Source organism: Nesoenas mayeri (genome assembly GCF_963082525.1).
Source record: "Nesoenas mayeri genome assembly, chromosome: 2".
Taxonomy (NCBI): domain Eukaryota; kingdom Metazoa; phylum Chordata; class Aves; order Columbiformes; family Columbidae; genus Nesoenas; species Nesoenas mayeri.
Window position 1 is genome coordinate 20,125,302 of NC_137543.1, and position 16,902 is coordinate 20,142,203.

General features: G+C 36.8%; 1 protein-coding gene across 3 annotated transcripts in view; it reads right to left on the reverse strand.

Annotated features, from left to right (window-relative positions):
• Positions 1-16,902, reverse strand: part of EMC2 (ER membrane protein complex subunit 2) — a 39,895-nt gene that overhangs the window by 5,881 nt on the left and 17,112 nt on the right. For 2 of the 3 annotated variants that reach the window (XM_080340094.1, XM_080340096.1), the window contains exons 6-9: positions 5,454-5,539; positions 5,242-5,301; positions 2,720-2,801; positions 1,495-1,605 (exon numbers count right to left, since the gene is read on the reverse strand). In XM_080340094.1, coding sequence (XP_080196220.1) covers positions 1,495-1,605; positions 2,720-2,801; positions 5,242-5,301; positions 5,454-5,539 — 339 coding nt within the window. Of the gene's footprint in view, positions 1-849; positions 1,606-2,719; positions 2,802-5,241; positions 5,302-5,453; positions 5,540-16,902 lie in introns of those variants that run through there. The other variant, XM_080340095.1, reaches the window with a different exon arrangement.

Genomic DNA, 16,902 nt, shown 5'->3' on the forward strand with positions numbered 1-16,902 from the left:
CTTTTTTAACAGTTGTTTGTTCTAAGATAAACTAGACTTCAATTCAGTTATGTACCAAGTCAGGAACAAACCTGGGCACGGTCAGCAAAACCAGGTCCTAAAGCCTAGAACAGCGCTACAAAGAAGCTAGGAGCCGAAGGGTATGGACAGAAGCAGCGATGGCAAGCTGTGCTTGCAAACAGCACATGGAATGTGACAGCAGCAAAGCCGAGCAAACCAAAGAACTGAAACAGAGCATACATGCATTTTTTCCAGTAATGAACCCATAGTATGTAAATCAGGGTTTATGCGTATGACTTTCAGGCACTGCCAAAACAAAAAGTTTCTCAAATGCTTGGGTTATATTAGCCCAAGGTTGCCAGCCAGTTCGTCACAGACAACAGGTTCTAAATCTACTTTACAGACTGAAAATCATAGGCAGGACATAAGATCTGACTAAAGACAAACCAAGCTTGGCCATAATAAACCCTCAGGCCCATTCTAGAACCAAAGCAGAAGTCTGTATGTATACACACCTTAAAAATCAGTTTAGGCCACTAAACGGATTTGCTACAAAACTTACTCCTAGCGAGCTAAATGACCTAAGGAACAGTGAGGAGCCAGTCTTTTCTCCTTCTCGAACATAAAATCACCAAGCCAAGAATCGCTGCAGATGGGCTGAGAAGATTAGGTCCAAGTCTATTTGATTCTTAAAGGTGATGCCTAACAAGTCCTTGAAGGGAAGCTACTATTGCCTGGTGTTTATAGGAAGCCTCAAAGTTATCTGCTTGATGAGTCTCGAAATTGCCCCCTTCCCTCCCAAGAAACAAAAGGGTGGCCTAGAATTTATTTTTTTTTTAATAAAAAAAAGGAAACTCTTTTTTTCCCCTAAAAAGATCTTTTAAAAGATCTAATATCTAGAGGAAGATCTTCAATGGAGCAGCTTTGGAGAAACTGAACAACTGGTGCCAGTACGCACCACCTGTAGTTACCATAGTCATGGCTACACTCAAGCCAACAATCCTGTGCACGCTAAAGACTAATTTTGAAAGTGAAAGTAGAAAATTGTACTGAGAAATTAGACTGAAGGTTAAAAAATAAACAAACAAACAAATAAATAAATAAATAAGAAAAAATAAAAACCTGGTTTAAAAAAAAAAAAAGGTGAAAAAAAGCAGTCACTGTACTGTGCTGGTATTCTTCAGCAGCTCAGCATCCTGTAGAGAGGAGTACGACTTTAAATCTTTTTTCAAGAAGTTACCTTCATGTGCCAATAATTATAATTCTTTGGAAAACATGGGCAAGACTTAAAGGTTAAAAGCACTTCAAGTAAGCAGTACTTACTGGCATAAAATTGTCCATACTCAGTATAATAAAAACACTGTTAATAATCTGACCTATTAAGTTAAACCAAAATGAAAAAAAAAAGAACAAAACAGCAAATAGTCTAGGATAATGTACATACACAGAAATATACACAAAATTATAACATGGAAAATATATAATCATGCTTACCATGTAAAGTCCAAACAAAGCTCTCATATTTCGGTTGTTAAGCTTCAGCGCTTGTGCAAAATACTTTCTTGATAGCTCAAGGTTTTCAAGCCCCCCTTGAGTGTATTTAACCTGTAAAAATTATAAGCTACTGAGACTTGCACATGTCATCCGTATCTCAGGCATTCACTCTTGAAGCAGAGATATTATGAAACTTCACTTCAGGTTTGTTTCACATGACATTGCAAATCAGGCAAGCTCTACTAAAGGATAAATACTGGCTGGGGAGAAATTCGAGCTCTTTTCAATATACAAATTAAAAAATATGTAACTATAGGAGGAAAAAAGCCAGCATTAATTTAATTAATTTATTTTTGCACCTACACAAACTTACAGCCTCGGGATAGTCTCTTATGAAAAGCATTACAAACTTTAAATCTACAGCTAAATTCTGACTGCTATAAATCCATACTAACTCTATATTCCTTCGGCACAGCATTTCACCAGTACGCAAAATACCATGATGCCTTTCATTACCTATTCAACTGCAAAATAGCACACAAAGTTTAGAAGATTATTCCATTGTTTTTCTATTCATTTTGCCCGTTATTAGATCAAAAAGAGGGATAAATATTAGAAGGCATGCTTCACAATCTTTCTAACAGAAAGCTGTTTAGACTTTCCAGTTTTAATGTTAACCCAATTTTATCCAGGTTAACAAAACACATCCATTCTAAGCAGTTAACAGCATAGTTTAGGAAAAGAATAATATACATCAGAATAAAAGAGTGCAAACAGCTAAAAACCTTGAGCTAAAACTTCTAAGGGCCCTCTCTCCCTCCCACTGTTCTTTCAGGCAAAATTTCCTATGTGGATTCCAAGATCTGGCTCCACAACAACAGGCAATATATCACAACCTTCTAGGCAGCATTGTTGTCGAAAAGTTAAACTTCTCATGCACTTAATTTGAAAAGTGTATAAACACTTCAACAAGAATAGCTCATTTAAAACAAATTTTTATCTTCGGTAATTCCTGCCCTTACTCTCATATTTAAGTTAGTCTCACTAAGTAAGAAACCACATTTTCTTTACATGTTAAGTTCTACGAGATGTTAACAGTCCCTATGTACTCTTAAATCTCCTAGGGAAAAATTAAAGAAACCATTTTTATTCCATTTTCACCACTTCAGTAACATGAAAACAGAATAAGTATTCAAACATAATTGATTTTTCTGCAAATACTTACTTCAGCGTATTGCTGACAATATAAGTGGTTGTGTGGATTAGTCATCATAAGCTCCTCTAAGCAGAAGGCGGCCTTTGCATAGCTGAGGAATACGAAAAACAGTGACAATATGAAACAGAGTTTACAGCTCTTCATTTCAGTTTCTTTACGGCACAATAAGTCTTTCTCCCCCCATAACTTCATGACTCATAATTAATAAAAATATTTTATTTTTAAATTATGTTTGAAACTTAAAGATGCTTTTTTTCCTTACATCACAGATAGTGAAAACATACAAAATTTCATAGCCTAGGTATATATGGAACAGCTCCCGGAAAGCATTTAATATATTAATTTCTTATTAATAAGTGCCATTTCTCAGCAACAAGAGTGACAAGTGGAAACAGGCATTAGGCACTACAAGACATTGAACTCAAGGCTACAAAACAGTTCACTTTTGTTTCTACAAGAAAATTCAGTTACCTGCGGATCCACAAACCAAAGTACAGACTAGAGCACTTACACTATCAGTTACCTTCATCTGCTCACAGTCACCCACAGAAGTGAGACTGAAAAACTATACTAAGAACAGTTCTAAAAATCAAAGAGTTCAAATCTGTGTATGAGAATAGCATCATGCCATCCAAATAGGCAACAACATCATTGCGAAAGAAAAGGCTAGTACCTGTTCTTTAAATGAAATCTTTCAGAAATAACTGAGAAGTCAAGCTCAAAATGTAAGTTTATTTAATTACAAAAATCTTAGCTTCATAATCTTTCAACTAATAGAGTTTCCTGCAGAATTTGCATCTTCTACAGATACGTGATAGCACTTTTGCAGAGTTTACAAGATAGGATTTCAAAATTCAGAGACACGGTATTTATAATGACAGTGTGGGTAGATATTTAATATTGGAGTAAAAGCAATTTAGCAATTACGAGACAATATTAAATCACATAATCTGTAAAACCTTATTTCTTAAAATGAATATATTGTGGTTTTCTCCTGTTCACACTATGATAGTTGTGTATATATTTCAAATATTAATTTGGAGATAAAAGGATAGCCATCTCATTCTCCAAAAGCAGACGCTACCGTCCACATAACGGAGCACAGCCCAGAACTGAGGAAAATATAAACCTTGTACACTGAAGTGTGTTTATGAACAATGGTAACAGCACGGTGATTTCACACTGATAAAACAAATGAGCTGATGAACTGTTTCCTCTTTTTAAAATTCATTTTTAGTTGCTTTTTAGCCAAGATTCCAATTTTTTCCCTAATAATAATAATAATGCTCATAAAAGTACAGTAAGCACTGTCAATTTTTTCAATGAACTGGAGAAAGTTCTACTTTTTTTTTTTTTAATTGGAATTACAGACCTAGACAAATACAAGCAAAAGCAATTTCTTTCTGTGGTTTTATTACACAATTTTGTAATAAAGATTATAGCAAAAAAACCAAACCAAACCACCAGTAATGAAGTATGTACGTTTGCACCACTCTATCATTCACTTTTGTACTGACAGATTTGACAAGCTTAAATATCTTTCTAACCATTTAAAAAAAATAACAGCTATTTTCTTGGAAAAGTGGCTGGTGAATTTCCCCAAACAAATGGAAATCTGGATATCAAAATTCTAAATTATTCCTTAAGTCAGCATTTGAAAGAGTTAATAATTATTTTCTTTCAGAACGAGGTGGAAGGAGAGGTGATGGGAGAAAAATGTTTTCATCACAGTGAGAATGGCTATTTCTTCCATGAGAATTTGATTCTTTTACTACTCTCTAGAAAGGAAGGAAGGAAACAATGTGGTATAATTCAGACTGGGCTGAAGAACTAAAGAAGAGAGGGGGGGAAAAAAAAAAAGATACGCCTTTGGTTGGAGGTTAGAATTAATGCTGTGATATTAGAAAACTTGCACTAAAGCTTTGAGCTAATCCTCTCACACTGTGATTTCCTCCTGTCACTACAGCAATAAAAAAAAAGCTAACAAAAACATTAAATATCCAATAAGCAAGTTACTACAACATCCAGCATTCTTGATTGCGTTGGGTTTTGTACCTAGGCGACCAGCTGCCTCTAACTCTGTAGCCATGGTTTTTGTTACGTTTTGTTTTGTAGAAGTTACTAAAAGTTCTTGCAGAGGTAAGCGAAAAGAAAATCAGAATATGAGTTGCTGTGATCAACCAATTTTGGAGGAATTAAAATCTATATCACTTCAATGAAAAATTATGGGAAATGAGTGCTGTTCCCTGCTATACTCAAACCACTTATTTTAAAATATCGGATTTAAATAAATGAACTAAACATACAGGTAGTTAAGAAAACTGTTTCTGTTTAAAAATCAAATGCCTTCTTAAAGCATTTGGTAGTCAAATAAAGTTGGTAATTATTTCCTGCTGATGCTTGTCATACTGGAAATGAGACAGCCTACTTTCTAACACTAGTCCTTCGAAAAAAAACTCACTGAGGTCTTTGACTTACACAAAGTAGGTTTCAATTTAACAGTTTTCATGTGGACTTAGCAAGCAACTTACTCGTGTTCATTGATGTAAAGTTCTGCAAGTTCATGCCAAGCTTCTTGGTCTCCAACAAATCTGTATAGAGAAGAAAAAAGGAAAGAATGTGCAAGGGATTCTGTAAATGACCAGCATGGAAGCAAAAGCGTAAATCAAATGCAAATTCCATTTTAATTAAAAAGATTTATCAGCATAGCAAAACACAACCTGTATTCTTGTAAGACACTCACTGTTCCAGATACTCATTCAGCTCTCGGATGGCCTCAAGATTTTTCCCCTGGGCTTTTCGAATGGCAATCTTACGCTTTCTTGCTGCCTATGGGTTGACATTAATAAAGGATTAGGGTCTCATAATTCCCTGAGTTTTTGTAAAGAAAGCAATTTGACTGTGCAAATTATTATCTCAATACCAGTGGAATTCCACTGCAGAGCAACTGCTAGGTTGAAGTTTATAAACATACCCTATGACACCCCACTGAGAGACTGAAAACCTCTTCTTACAATCACATTATGTATGCTTTTCTTTGGAGGCACAAACTGTATGCATTATTTCATTCAAATAAATGACTGTCCAGATTCTGATAATTACAAAACAGCAGGGGATGCTAATCTTCAGCCGTTCCAAAGACCCCCACCTTGTCATTCACAAGATCCGTGACTATAGAGGAGAGACGGTGACTGAGTCTTAGAGAATCCCACAGATGTGTCTTGTTGCCACTGTATAAATAGGGCTTTCAGCCATTTTTAGAGGTTCTTGGTGAGTGCTGAATGCCATCTTTAATTAACGTTGAACACACACCAATTTCATAAACGAGTCTCATCATTCTTGGAGCACAAAGTAGGCTCTTCAATGTAAAGGAAAAACAAAATAGCTATTTCAGTGGCAAAACTGAGCAGTACTTTGATATTTGGGTGGAAACTTTATTTCAACAGAAACACCACAAAATGAGTTATAAGAATTAGAAGGTATTTAAATTTTGAACTCCATAAAAGCTGTTACAGAGCACCAGGAGAAAAGATACACTGAATTTTTACAGTTGATTATTCTGTACTTCAATCCAATATTCCAGTTTCTGCAGTATGTTAGTTACAGTTCTCTAAAAGCAGTTTGCAGACCTCTAGGAGTTGTGAATCAAGACACACGAGAGGTGTAACCCAAAACAACAGACACCTTCCCTGCAGCCTGACAGGGTGTGGGGCAAACAGCACCACACCTCTGCCAGCCTGAAAGTCATCACAGCGGGGATGTGACAGAACAACAGCAAACCCAAATTCCAGCGGAACAGGCCCCAGAGAAGGAGCCGCCATGAGCCCCAGCCCTGCCCGTGGGCTCGGCTCTCCTGGGATCAGGAAGGAGCAGACACACGGGCTGCTGTGCCTGACGTGTCTGCATATACACACACACACACACACACACATGCCAATTCTCCACGAGGTATTATTCATTAAAAAAGCACACACTTTTCCAGCAACAAAGTCCCACTGCTTATTGCCCTCATAGCTCTCATCCCACTTCATATCTTGTACTGAGGTTACACGGTTGGAGATCAGCTTACAGAAGCCTGGACAGCATGGGAAGTCCTGAACAAATCCTTAAACAATTTTAACATCTGAATTTAAGATAGCTCTGAAATTAGTTTCTTCATGATGTACCTTCCTAAGATCACAGGCACATAGTTCTTGTATTTTTACAGTATTTTAAATGTAACTATTCTCTTAAATAATTTCTTAGTCTTTGATCATAATTTAAAGAAATTTATTGCTTCTGGAAGAAGAGGAGAATGTAGCATTGAAGTAAACTAGTTCAAGTAACCCAAGCAGAATAGCTAGAAATGCTTTTAACACTATCTGTAGGTTTATTCTTTCCTTCGAGTGGATCCCCTTTTCGTCCCACGCAAACATATAATCGATAAAAATCCAGTGAAAATTACCCGTGAGGAAAAAATATTTCACTCTTCTGCTTAAACACGAGGCACAGGCCAAGAGAAAATTTATCGGAAAGATCAAGAGACAAATGAGGACAGAGGCAGAGTGGTGGGGTTACCCACAGTCATTTTGTTTCCCGCTGCTGCTTTGTCAAACTGCAACCTGTGAAGTTACATTCATCATTCTAATTTTACTGGGAGAGATTTGGCTAAAAGCCATAACAGACTCTGGAAATTTTAACTGCTGACCACATTTATCACTATAACAATAATACACGCTGTTTATTTTATTTTTCAGTTTTACAAATAAAGATAACAGCGTAATTAAACTTTTTAAAAAATATAAAAAGAATAATCCCACGTTTATCTTATTGCTGCTACTAAATTAAACTAGTACTGAACAAAACAAAACAACCCAAACCCATTGCTATCCATCACCTTTCACAAACAAGTCTCAAAGCACTTCATAGGGCAGGTCAGTCACTACCCCGCAGTGGTGGAACAGCAGGGCAGCATTGGGCTCCTGCCCAAGGCCGGTGTCACCCAGGGCAGGTGGGGACAGCAGCGGGGACAGCCAAGGGCATGTAACACCCAACTACAGCTCACAAAGACACAAGATTTTTTGCAGGTGACAGACTATTTTAAAATGTAGCTTTTTGACTAAAAATTCAGCTGTTTTCAAAATTTAAAGAAAAATTTATCAAGAGATTGAACGGATCAACACTGAACTACTTGAGAACTGAAATCACCTGTTTAATACATAAAAACCAATCGATGCCTCTGACAACTTAATTTGCAATGGCACACAGGAACAGTCTACATCAGCCACTCTTCTTTTTCGTTTCTAATACAACCCCTTCAATCGCATGCAAGTCGGTCCTCCGCATGAGGCTGGAAACAGATTTTCTCCACAGTTGCTTTATTTCTTAAGCACGGTGCACCCAAATAATGCAAATCACTGGAACCTCAAGACAACTATCCCCGGTCACAAATATAAGCTGATGTTTACTTATAACCAGCACACCATCTACAGTAATCAAATAATGAGAAGAAAAGGATTAGACATCATTAACAGGTTCTGATGGTAGCACTTAGGAGTAAAATGAATTACAGATTTATTTGATGAGAATTATTTGCTTCTAAAATGCACCACATCCACGATAATTCTTCAAAATTACACTTTTTCTTGTTTGAGAAAAGTAGAATTTGAAACTTCCTTTTTTATTCACCTTATCACCAAAAATAAAGCAGCGACTGGTCTTGAAATCTGCGCTCTCTTCACCCTCAAATAAACCTTCAAAAATGCCAGGACAAGTCAGTTTATTTACAGAGAACTCTTAGTTTACAAAAACGAGGCTCAGACACTCAAAACAGCGCTGGTGTTCAAAGGATGAAAAAAATGCTGTATAGTAGCAGAGAATTTTTGGAAGTCTCTTTAAAACTGCTTGGAAAGCATCAAGGAGGATGTAGATTTGTTTGAGAGGGTTTAAGTCATTACTAACATTTTTCAATCACATAAATAAAATTATAATAGATATTCTGAATGCATTGCCAAGGGTCATATATATATGTGTGTTCAGTAGATCTGACTTTCCTAGCAGTGATGAGACAGACTAAAAATAAAGAAAATCAAACACACCAGTATTGCCTTTATTCGTATTCACAGACTCTCCCAGCTGACTTTCTATCTTTTCTTTGAATCATGAAAACTATCAGTTAGAGTTTGGGGGTTCGTTTGTTTTGTTGTTGTTTGTGGGGGTTGTTTTTGTTTGCTTGTTGTGGTTTTTTTGTTTGTTTGGTCAGGGTTTTTTGTTTTTCCAGTAAAACCTGAAATTCAATATGACTGCAGTGGTCAATGCTGTAAGTAAAACATGTGCAAAGATCTGCACTAAAACCAGGACATGGGTCATTTTGTGTGCTGTAAACTTCTAATTCTTATTCCAGTTTATATGGTCCCCAAGGCCCTGTGTAGGTCCCTGTGTGCGTCAGGCTGCTCCTCAGTGAGCTGCTTACTGAGCATCCTGATGAAAGCAGTGACAATTTATACACATAGCGTCATTTTTTCTTTACTTTTCTTTATTCCCATCAACTTAAACAAAAATGTTTAACTGCACAGGACCACTGCCAACATTAACAACCACCTTACCAGACAAAAACTGGTTCTTTTATAAGGAAAGGCAGACTACCACCAATTCTACAAAAGCTTTACCCAACCTTTGTTTCATACACCCAAGATTTATTCCCTGCCTTAGTTTCAGCTGACATAAGAAAACCAGGCCACTTCATATGTTTTAGCATGTTTCAGGGCTTTGTTCAGTAAAAATCTCACATTTAGAACACCAGCTCATCTGTAGCAGACCTGTTGTAAGATACTAAAAAATGGAGAATGCAGAGTACAAATCTGTTCAATCGTTAATTTCAAGTCTACTAAAAGTAGTCACGAGAAACCTATTTTAAACAAGACTTGAGATTATTTTGAAATCTATGAATCATACCAAAATAGTTGTGACAATGATGTTAACAAAGATAGAAAAGTAACATTCAAGAGTTACATTTAATTTCTTCGCATCACAACAGTAAGATTTTTAAGATCAAGCCTGATAAAGAAAAAAAAAAGAACTCAAACATCCTTTCTCCTTCCACCTTAAATTGAGAGGAAAAAATGAAAATTTCAGTGCTGCAACAAGATCTGGAGTGTTTGCCCATGCAGACCCTACAACATGGAATTCCCCCTATCAGTTTTCCAGTTTAAAATAAAACGCCGGAATGGTTATTGCCTGATTCTGTAAATCAAGCATTCTTAATGGAAAGATATATGCCATCTTAAAGAAACACTTGTACCATAATCAGTATCATATGGACTAAGGCACTTCAGTATGTCACCTATTTATTAAACAGTGAACTTTCCAAGCCATTTCTTTAAAAGACTAGTAATCCCCAAACTGGCACAAGAACTAATCCTTCATTTGTCATGATTCTTTTTAATTAGGATTAAGTAGACTCAAAGTGAAGTAAGGATTTGAACATTTATCAACTTCTGCATTTGATCAGTAAAACATACCAACAAGGAGCCTAAGATTGTTCTAAATTTCATGGTTGCAAAGAAAGTATTAGTAAGAGGATTTTCAGGGACTGACACCTCTAAGAAGGGAACAATTTCAGATCTGTATAACTGCTGCAACGTTAAACAAATAATATTCTGCACCTTAGAAAGAAATCCTTCCTTTTTTTTTTTATTTGTTTTTATCAAGGACTTAACATTTCAGAAAATGTGCGTTTGGTATGACACATTAAAATATTTTCCTTCAAATTGCAATATGCAAATCCACAGAATCACAGAATGTCAGGGATTGGAAGGGACCTCAAAAGATCATCTAGTCCAACCCTCTGCCAGAGCAGGAACACCTGGATGAGGTTACACAGGAATGTGTCCAGGTGGGTTTTGCATGTCTCCAGAGTAGGAGACTCCATAACCTCCCTGAGCAGCTTGTTCCAGTGTCCAAACAGACACGTAAACAATTACAACAAAGATAAAGGGAAGGAATTACACAGACATCAAAAAATACCACATCGTCTGAATACAGTCACAATAACAACTGTACTCTTAACAGACTTAAAATTTTTTCAAAGTTAACCCTGGAAGACAGCTAAATCAGGCCAAATCTTGCAAATGACTCTGTGCAGGAACAGAGCTGCTGAGGTGAAGCTGCTCCTTCAGGGATATTGTCAAGGCGTAAGCAGCAATGGTGAACACAACTTTTTAAGAGAGCTCTAGGGGGAATCCAATAAACAATCGTCCACAAAGTCTAACATCAGCACACAGCAAATTGGTAGGATCTATAAAGGCTAAAAAGCTAGGAATCAGACAACATGAAAAATGTTATATACCAAAGAAGAGTAAGAACAGTTTATGCAGAGGAAAGTAAGGCTTCCCCGATATACCAGAGTTCTTCAAAGGAGTCACAAAGAGTGTGGATGAATAAAGATCCACTTAAAAGTCAACTTTCACTTCAAAAATATTTTTAACAAGACCTCTCACTCTCAAGCCAAAAGCTCTGAAGGAAATTCAGCTGCCGCAGGGTAAGAGGGGGAGGTTTTCATGTGGATAAATAAATTAGTCAAAAGATATAAAATAGAAAAGAGTTACTGTCTATCAGTGAGTTCTCTGCACTGAGAATCCCAGAGTCACCTGCACTAAAAACTACTGCTCAGCAACTTCGGAAGTAACCTAACAAGGGAATTAGCAGTGATGTGCTGAAGTTAGTTGATGATAATGAGTTACGCAAGTATAAAGAACAAAAGTCAACAGCAAAGAACAGCATTCACAACAGTGAATGACAGCATGATAAAACAGCCCCTGACATTTAATCTAGATAAAGGGTTGCATATAGGGTAAAACAGTACTAATTTAATTTACACAGAAAAGCTGCCTGAATTTGCCCACTTAGGAAGGAGGTGCTGGAGTTGCAATAAAGATATATTTACATATAAAGCATCAGCTCAATATTCAGAAGAGGTCTTAAAAAACAAACAAAAATATGCCCCCCAAAATCCACAACACTGCGATACTGGAATTGTCAGAAAATAATACAAAAGAGAATACAGCGGTGGCATCAGTTTGCCATTGTATAATTCCATAATGCTCTTGCATTTTTAATACTGACTGCAGTTCTCTGCTCTCCTTCCTCATCCAAATATAAAACAAAACAGGATGGACGCTCAGAACGGCAGCAGGGGTTTGGGGCACAGAATGGAAACAAGAATTGCTGGACAGATTAGGACTTCTCAGCTCAGAGGGAAGAAAAATACAAAAGATCCCTAAAATCATGAGCATGAACAAAGTGAACAGAAAGCAACTGTTAACCAGGGTATCAAACACAATTGTGAGACTGAAGGTTTGAAAAACAAAGAAAATGAGAGATTTGCACAATCCACGAGTAAATTACAAAATTTCATTTCTGAGTGATTTTGTAGACACACGCACACCAAACTCATAAAAATCCAAAAAGCAATTAAAAAAAAAGCAGAAATTAAAGCTATTTTAATTAAAATTAAAATTAAAATTAAAGCTATTTTTAATTAAAGCTATTAAAAACAGTTACCACTTCTGGCACAGGAAAACTGTAACATGAAGATGAATAGAAATCAGAGAACGGACAGAATATACTGTGATTGCCCCATCCTTATACATTTCTCCTTGTATCTGCTATTGGTGACTGTCAGAAATAGGACAAGTAAAATGGACTTTTGGCATGACTCCAGGATAGCAGTTCTTATGTTCTCAAATACTTCATTTCAAGGGACAAAATCTCCACCAACATTTAAAAGTGCTACAGCCACAAAAATAAAACATAGAAAAAATGCTGGAATGCACTCTGCTCTGTCACTTTGCCTATCTTATAATTGAACCAGATATTTTAAAAACCTCACAATGATAAATGATGCTCTGTCAAAAGAAGAAAGCATTTCTTTAGGATGCACAGTGCATCCCCAGCTCAACCATAAGTCTTCCCTGGGAACCCTCTGAGGCAGCAGTTGCAGCTCTTCACAGCTCTCATCAGCTCCATCCTGTACCAGACACAGTGCCAAACCATCTTTTCTTATTCCACTTAAAACTACCAGCACACATAGTTAAGTTTAGGACTAGCTGCATCTTTCCTGGCAGTGCTAGCATTGAATTTAATGAAACATAACACGCCACCTCAGAAAATCCCCCCTATTAGTAGATACTTCATTGGTGAGCAGCTTTCTTTTTTGCAACTTAAGTGTCCTGTAGATAAATGCACAAAGCCTGCAAGAAGTTCACAGGAGGTCTCTGGCTGCTCAAAGTGAATGCACAACTACTGCAGGAGTTTTAAAGAATTACCACTGTTCAGATGATATATAGATATCCAACGCTAAGACTTAGCACTAATTATTGTCATATTATTTGCCAGAGACAAGGAACTGGGGAAAAAAGGTTACTTATACAGTCAAGAAGGTAGTAATGCATAATGGTAAGAAAATGTTAGGAAGAACGAACTCAGATGTTCATTATATATAGCCGATGCCTATTTACACAATATACAGTTCTAAGATTTTACTCTGGATCTTGCTACTATCTGGATTCTTCAACCACCTCCTGTACCTCTTCTGAAACATGTCCAGCTTGGCTAGAGAAAGAATCTCAAAATATTCTGAGAAAGTGTAACTTGATGTGACCATACATACACACTTGTTCCTGTCCACTCCCATAAATGACAGACTTGTTAGTAAAGTATTTTACCAACCCTTGAAGACAACAGCTTCAGCCAGAACAGCGTTATGTTCTGAAAATTCTATTTTTAATTCTTCAATCACCCAATTACATTACTAGACCGAGGAAGTTAATGAGATTATCCACATGCCCTAAGCTAAGCAAGCATATATAGTGTCTTCTTGAATTAAAAGCTTAGTTGAAAAAGCAAGAGAAACAGCAGAAGAATTATCCCAATAAAGACATCAGATTTTCTGTGGATTAGACTTGGGGCAGAACTTTGTGTCTTATCTCACTTTCTCCTGGTGCTGACCAAGTGCTCTGCCAGGGCAGTGGGTCAGACGCCAGCCTAAGTCTTGAACAGAGGAACTCCATCTTCTTCATGCTCCTGGGCAGGACACCTCAAGAAGGGCTTTCCCCAAAAGCAGAATTTTTGCCAGTGCAAAATAATGCAAAAAGACATTCAACTTAATCTGGTACAGATACGCACACAGAGTTTAAAAATTCTACATTTCATATTCATTACAGAATTGAAATTAATAGAAAAATCAGAGAGCTAACTGCCTGCTTAGGAACTGAGTTCTAACTAATTTTGCAGAACCAGGCTTTCATCTGCTCTCCATATGTAACATGTCAGCCTGTTTCATCTCACATGGCTGTTGTGGGACAAATGAGAGAACAAAAACACATTTAAGATGCTACTTCCATTTGTAAGGTTCTTATGCAAAAGTCTCATTCCAAGAAATGAGGACTTATATATCAAATCAAAAATATGGACATATCAATTCCAAATCTCCTACTGAATTTTACACAAGCAATCCACCCAAAACATAAAACCTAATGTAGTATCCAGACCACTAACAGAGATACTGAGAAGACTGTGAAGATCACCTTGAAATGTAAAAATGCCTAGGGTTTGAATGTGGCATTACATTTCATACTATGAAATTATATCGAAGTTCAGCCATTATATTATTTGAATTTACAACAGATATGGCTAAACAATAACTATTAATACCTACTTCAGAAGATTACCAGTCATTTTAAGGGCAGGCACTTTTTGGTATTTTTTAAGTAGCATGCTTGAGTGTTTAGTCTCATTTCCAGAAGGTATGAAGTGCACCTGGGTTTTCTTTAGTGAAAGAACAGAAGTTCCATTTTGCAGAGCAAGTTTGGTTACTTGCAGCATTCAAATGGTATACATCTTCACTATTAGAGCCAAAACAGTTACTGACAGAACTCATATACACCAGGTACTACAGGGAGTAAGAGACACTTCACCAGTAGGTCTCAAAGCTATTTACTGGCGGCACAAAATACAGTGCCACAAGACAAAATGTCATTTATTTTTTAAGAACAAATGAAATTAAAATAAAAGCACCCAAGATTTAAATGTTAATACATTTCTCTCTGTTCTGATCTTCTACCTATCCCTCAAGCCATCTGTTCCTGTACATCTGACTTGGCCTCTGCTGTCAGCAAACCACCCAACCTTTCATTACCTGTCCCTCTCCCTTTTGCTCCTCACAGTTCTGCTTCCTTCTCTTTTTACTCACTTCCTTCTGTATGTTTTTTCCCTTCCGCTCGTCACTTGAGTGCAACTCAAAGAATCAGAGTCTGCCTGCTTTCTGCCACCTTCCCACAGCCCTACAGCCACGAGAAGCAACTGCAAGGAAGCCCCACTTAGTCTCTGTAGCCTAGGACAGATCATGCTCCACACAAATGGGGTTTTAAGAAGATATATTTAACAGAAATTCCAACATTCTCTACTGAGATCATGAAGTGAAGGCTTTCAAACACCTGTAACTTAGCCAGTTTGGGTGTTTTTCTCGTACTATAATAAAAGCTGCATTCTCCCAAGAGCTGTTTTCCTGTTGGTATCCAAGGCTTTCCTCCAAAGCAAAGCAGGGGGAGGATTTCTCAATGAAATACATTAACAGCAAACAGAAACAAAAAAGTTCTTTCTACCAACCTGCTAAAAAAAAAACAATGCCCCTCTTATTTTGTTCTGAGAAACAGTCTAAGCATTTTATCTGAAGATGTACAAACAACTCAGCCACTGCTCAGCACCAGTAAGGATTTTGAATTGGATGCTACATTAAATTTTCATTAATAAAAAGGCCCTACAATGGAAAATGTAGCCTTAATAATAATCTGCCAGCTACAGCTCTAATAAGCCTTCATTTCAACCAAAATGGACACGAATGGCAAAGGTTCCCATTCTTATCCCATTAAAATGCACACAAGTTGTGCTGTTCACAGGAGTCACTTTTCATTCATTAATGTTAAACTCTTTAGAGAAGGGATAGACTCTTAACAACTCACATGCTTCGAAAAATGAAACACAATCTCTGAAGTGACAACATTAACACTGCTCCATTGTCAAATGAGTCATCGTTTTTAGTAAGTAAGTGAGATAAAACATTAAGAGATGGTCATCTTTGGAAAAAAAAAAAACCAAACAAACCTACTTTGAATTCTATCCTGAGAAATTAAATAATTACTGTTATCTTAATTTCATCATTTTGCATGCATGAAAACCTCATCCAAAGATGCGAGGGCGAAAACTCATGGACTCCACACAATTCAATATGAATTCAAGTGAAGCCATTTATTACAGAAACAAGCCTCCTTATATATGCAGTTATTTCCTGATCACGCGTCCACACTCCAAGCATGCATTAGCTGGTTGGATATTGTCCATGTTCACGAGCTGTCCATGTGCCTGAGTCTCACTGCTGTTTTTCAGCCTTCGGGCTGGCCTTGAGATTCCTTTGGCTAGTTCAGAAATAAATCTCTGTCTAACAGAAACCCATCCACACAACAGCCTCAAGAAAATCCCTCACAAAGGTGTAAATGTCCGTGATACAATTTCAGTTTAAAGTTCACTTTTCATAATGGAAAAGTCTGCTAGGTGTCTAAAACAACTAATTTCTAAAAAAAGCTTTTTGCGTGCTTCTATTTGAAACTATCAGTCGATGCAACGCATGATTTTTACATGATTCGTGTGAACAAATGTCTATGTTCCACTTACAGCACTTGCCAAAACATTTAACGTACATAAGCAGCTCCATGTGTCAGCAGACCAGGAGAAATTGCTGTAAGATTAGTGCCAAGACAAACTCAGCAACAGGTTGTTTTTTTTAAATCTTGAGTATTTATTTTCCTACAGCAGCCATATGTGTGCATGGAAATATTAACAGGTAAAAGACACAAAGAAATCTGCACATGACAATTCATCAAAACTTCCTATTTAACTTTCACTCTTCACATATAAGCCGTAGCCAACCTATTCTACAGTTATATAGGAAGGAACCTTTGCTTTGCATTTAACACTCCATTTCTGTTCTCACATCTTAAGAAATCCAATAGATCATGCAGCTGTTCTAATATTTACATCTTATGCTTCTAAATATTACCATTTTATGGATCTTTATGATTTTTTAAGGAGGAAATCCAAATTAGGTAATAGTCATGGATATTACTTATTTAAATATATAATTTCATTTTATAAATCTA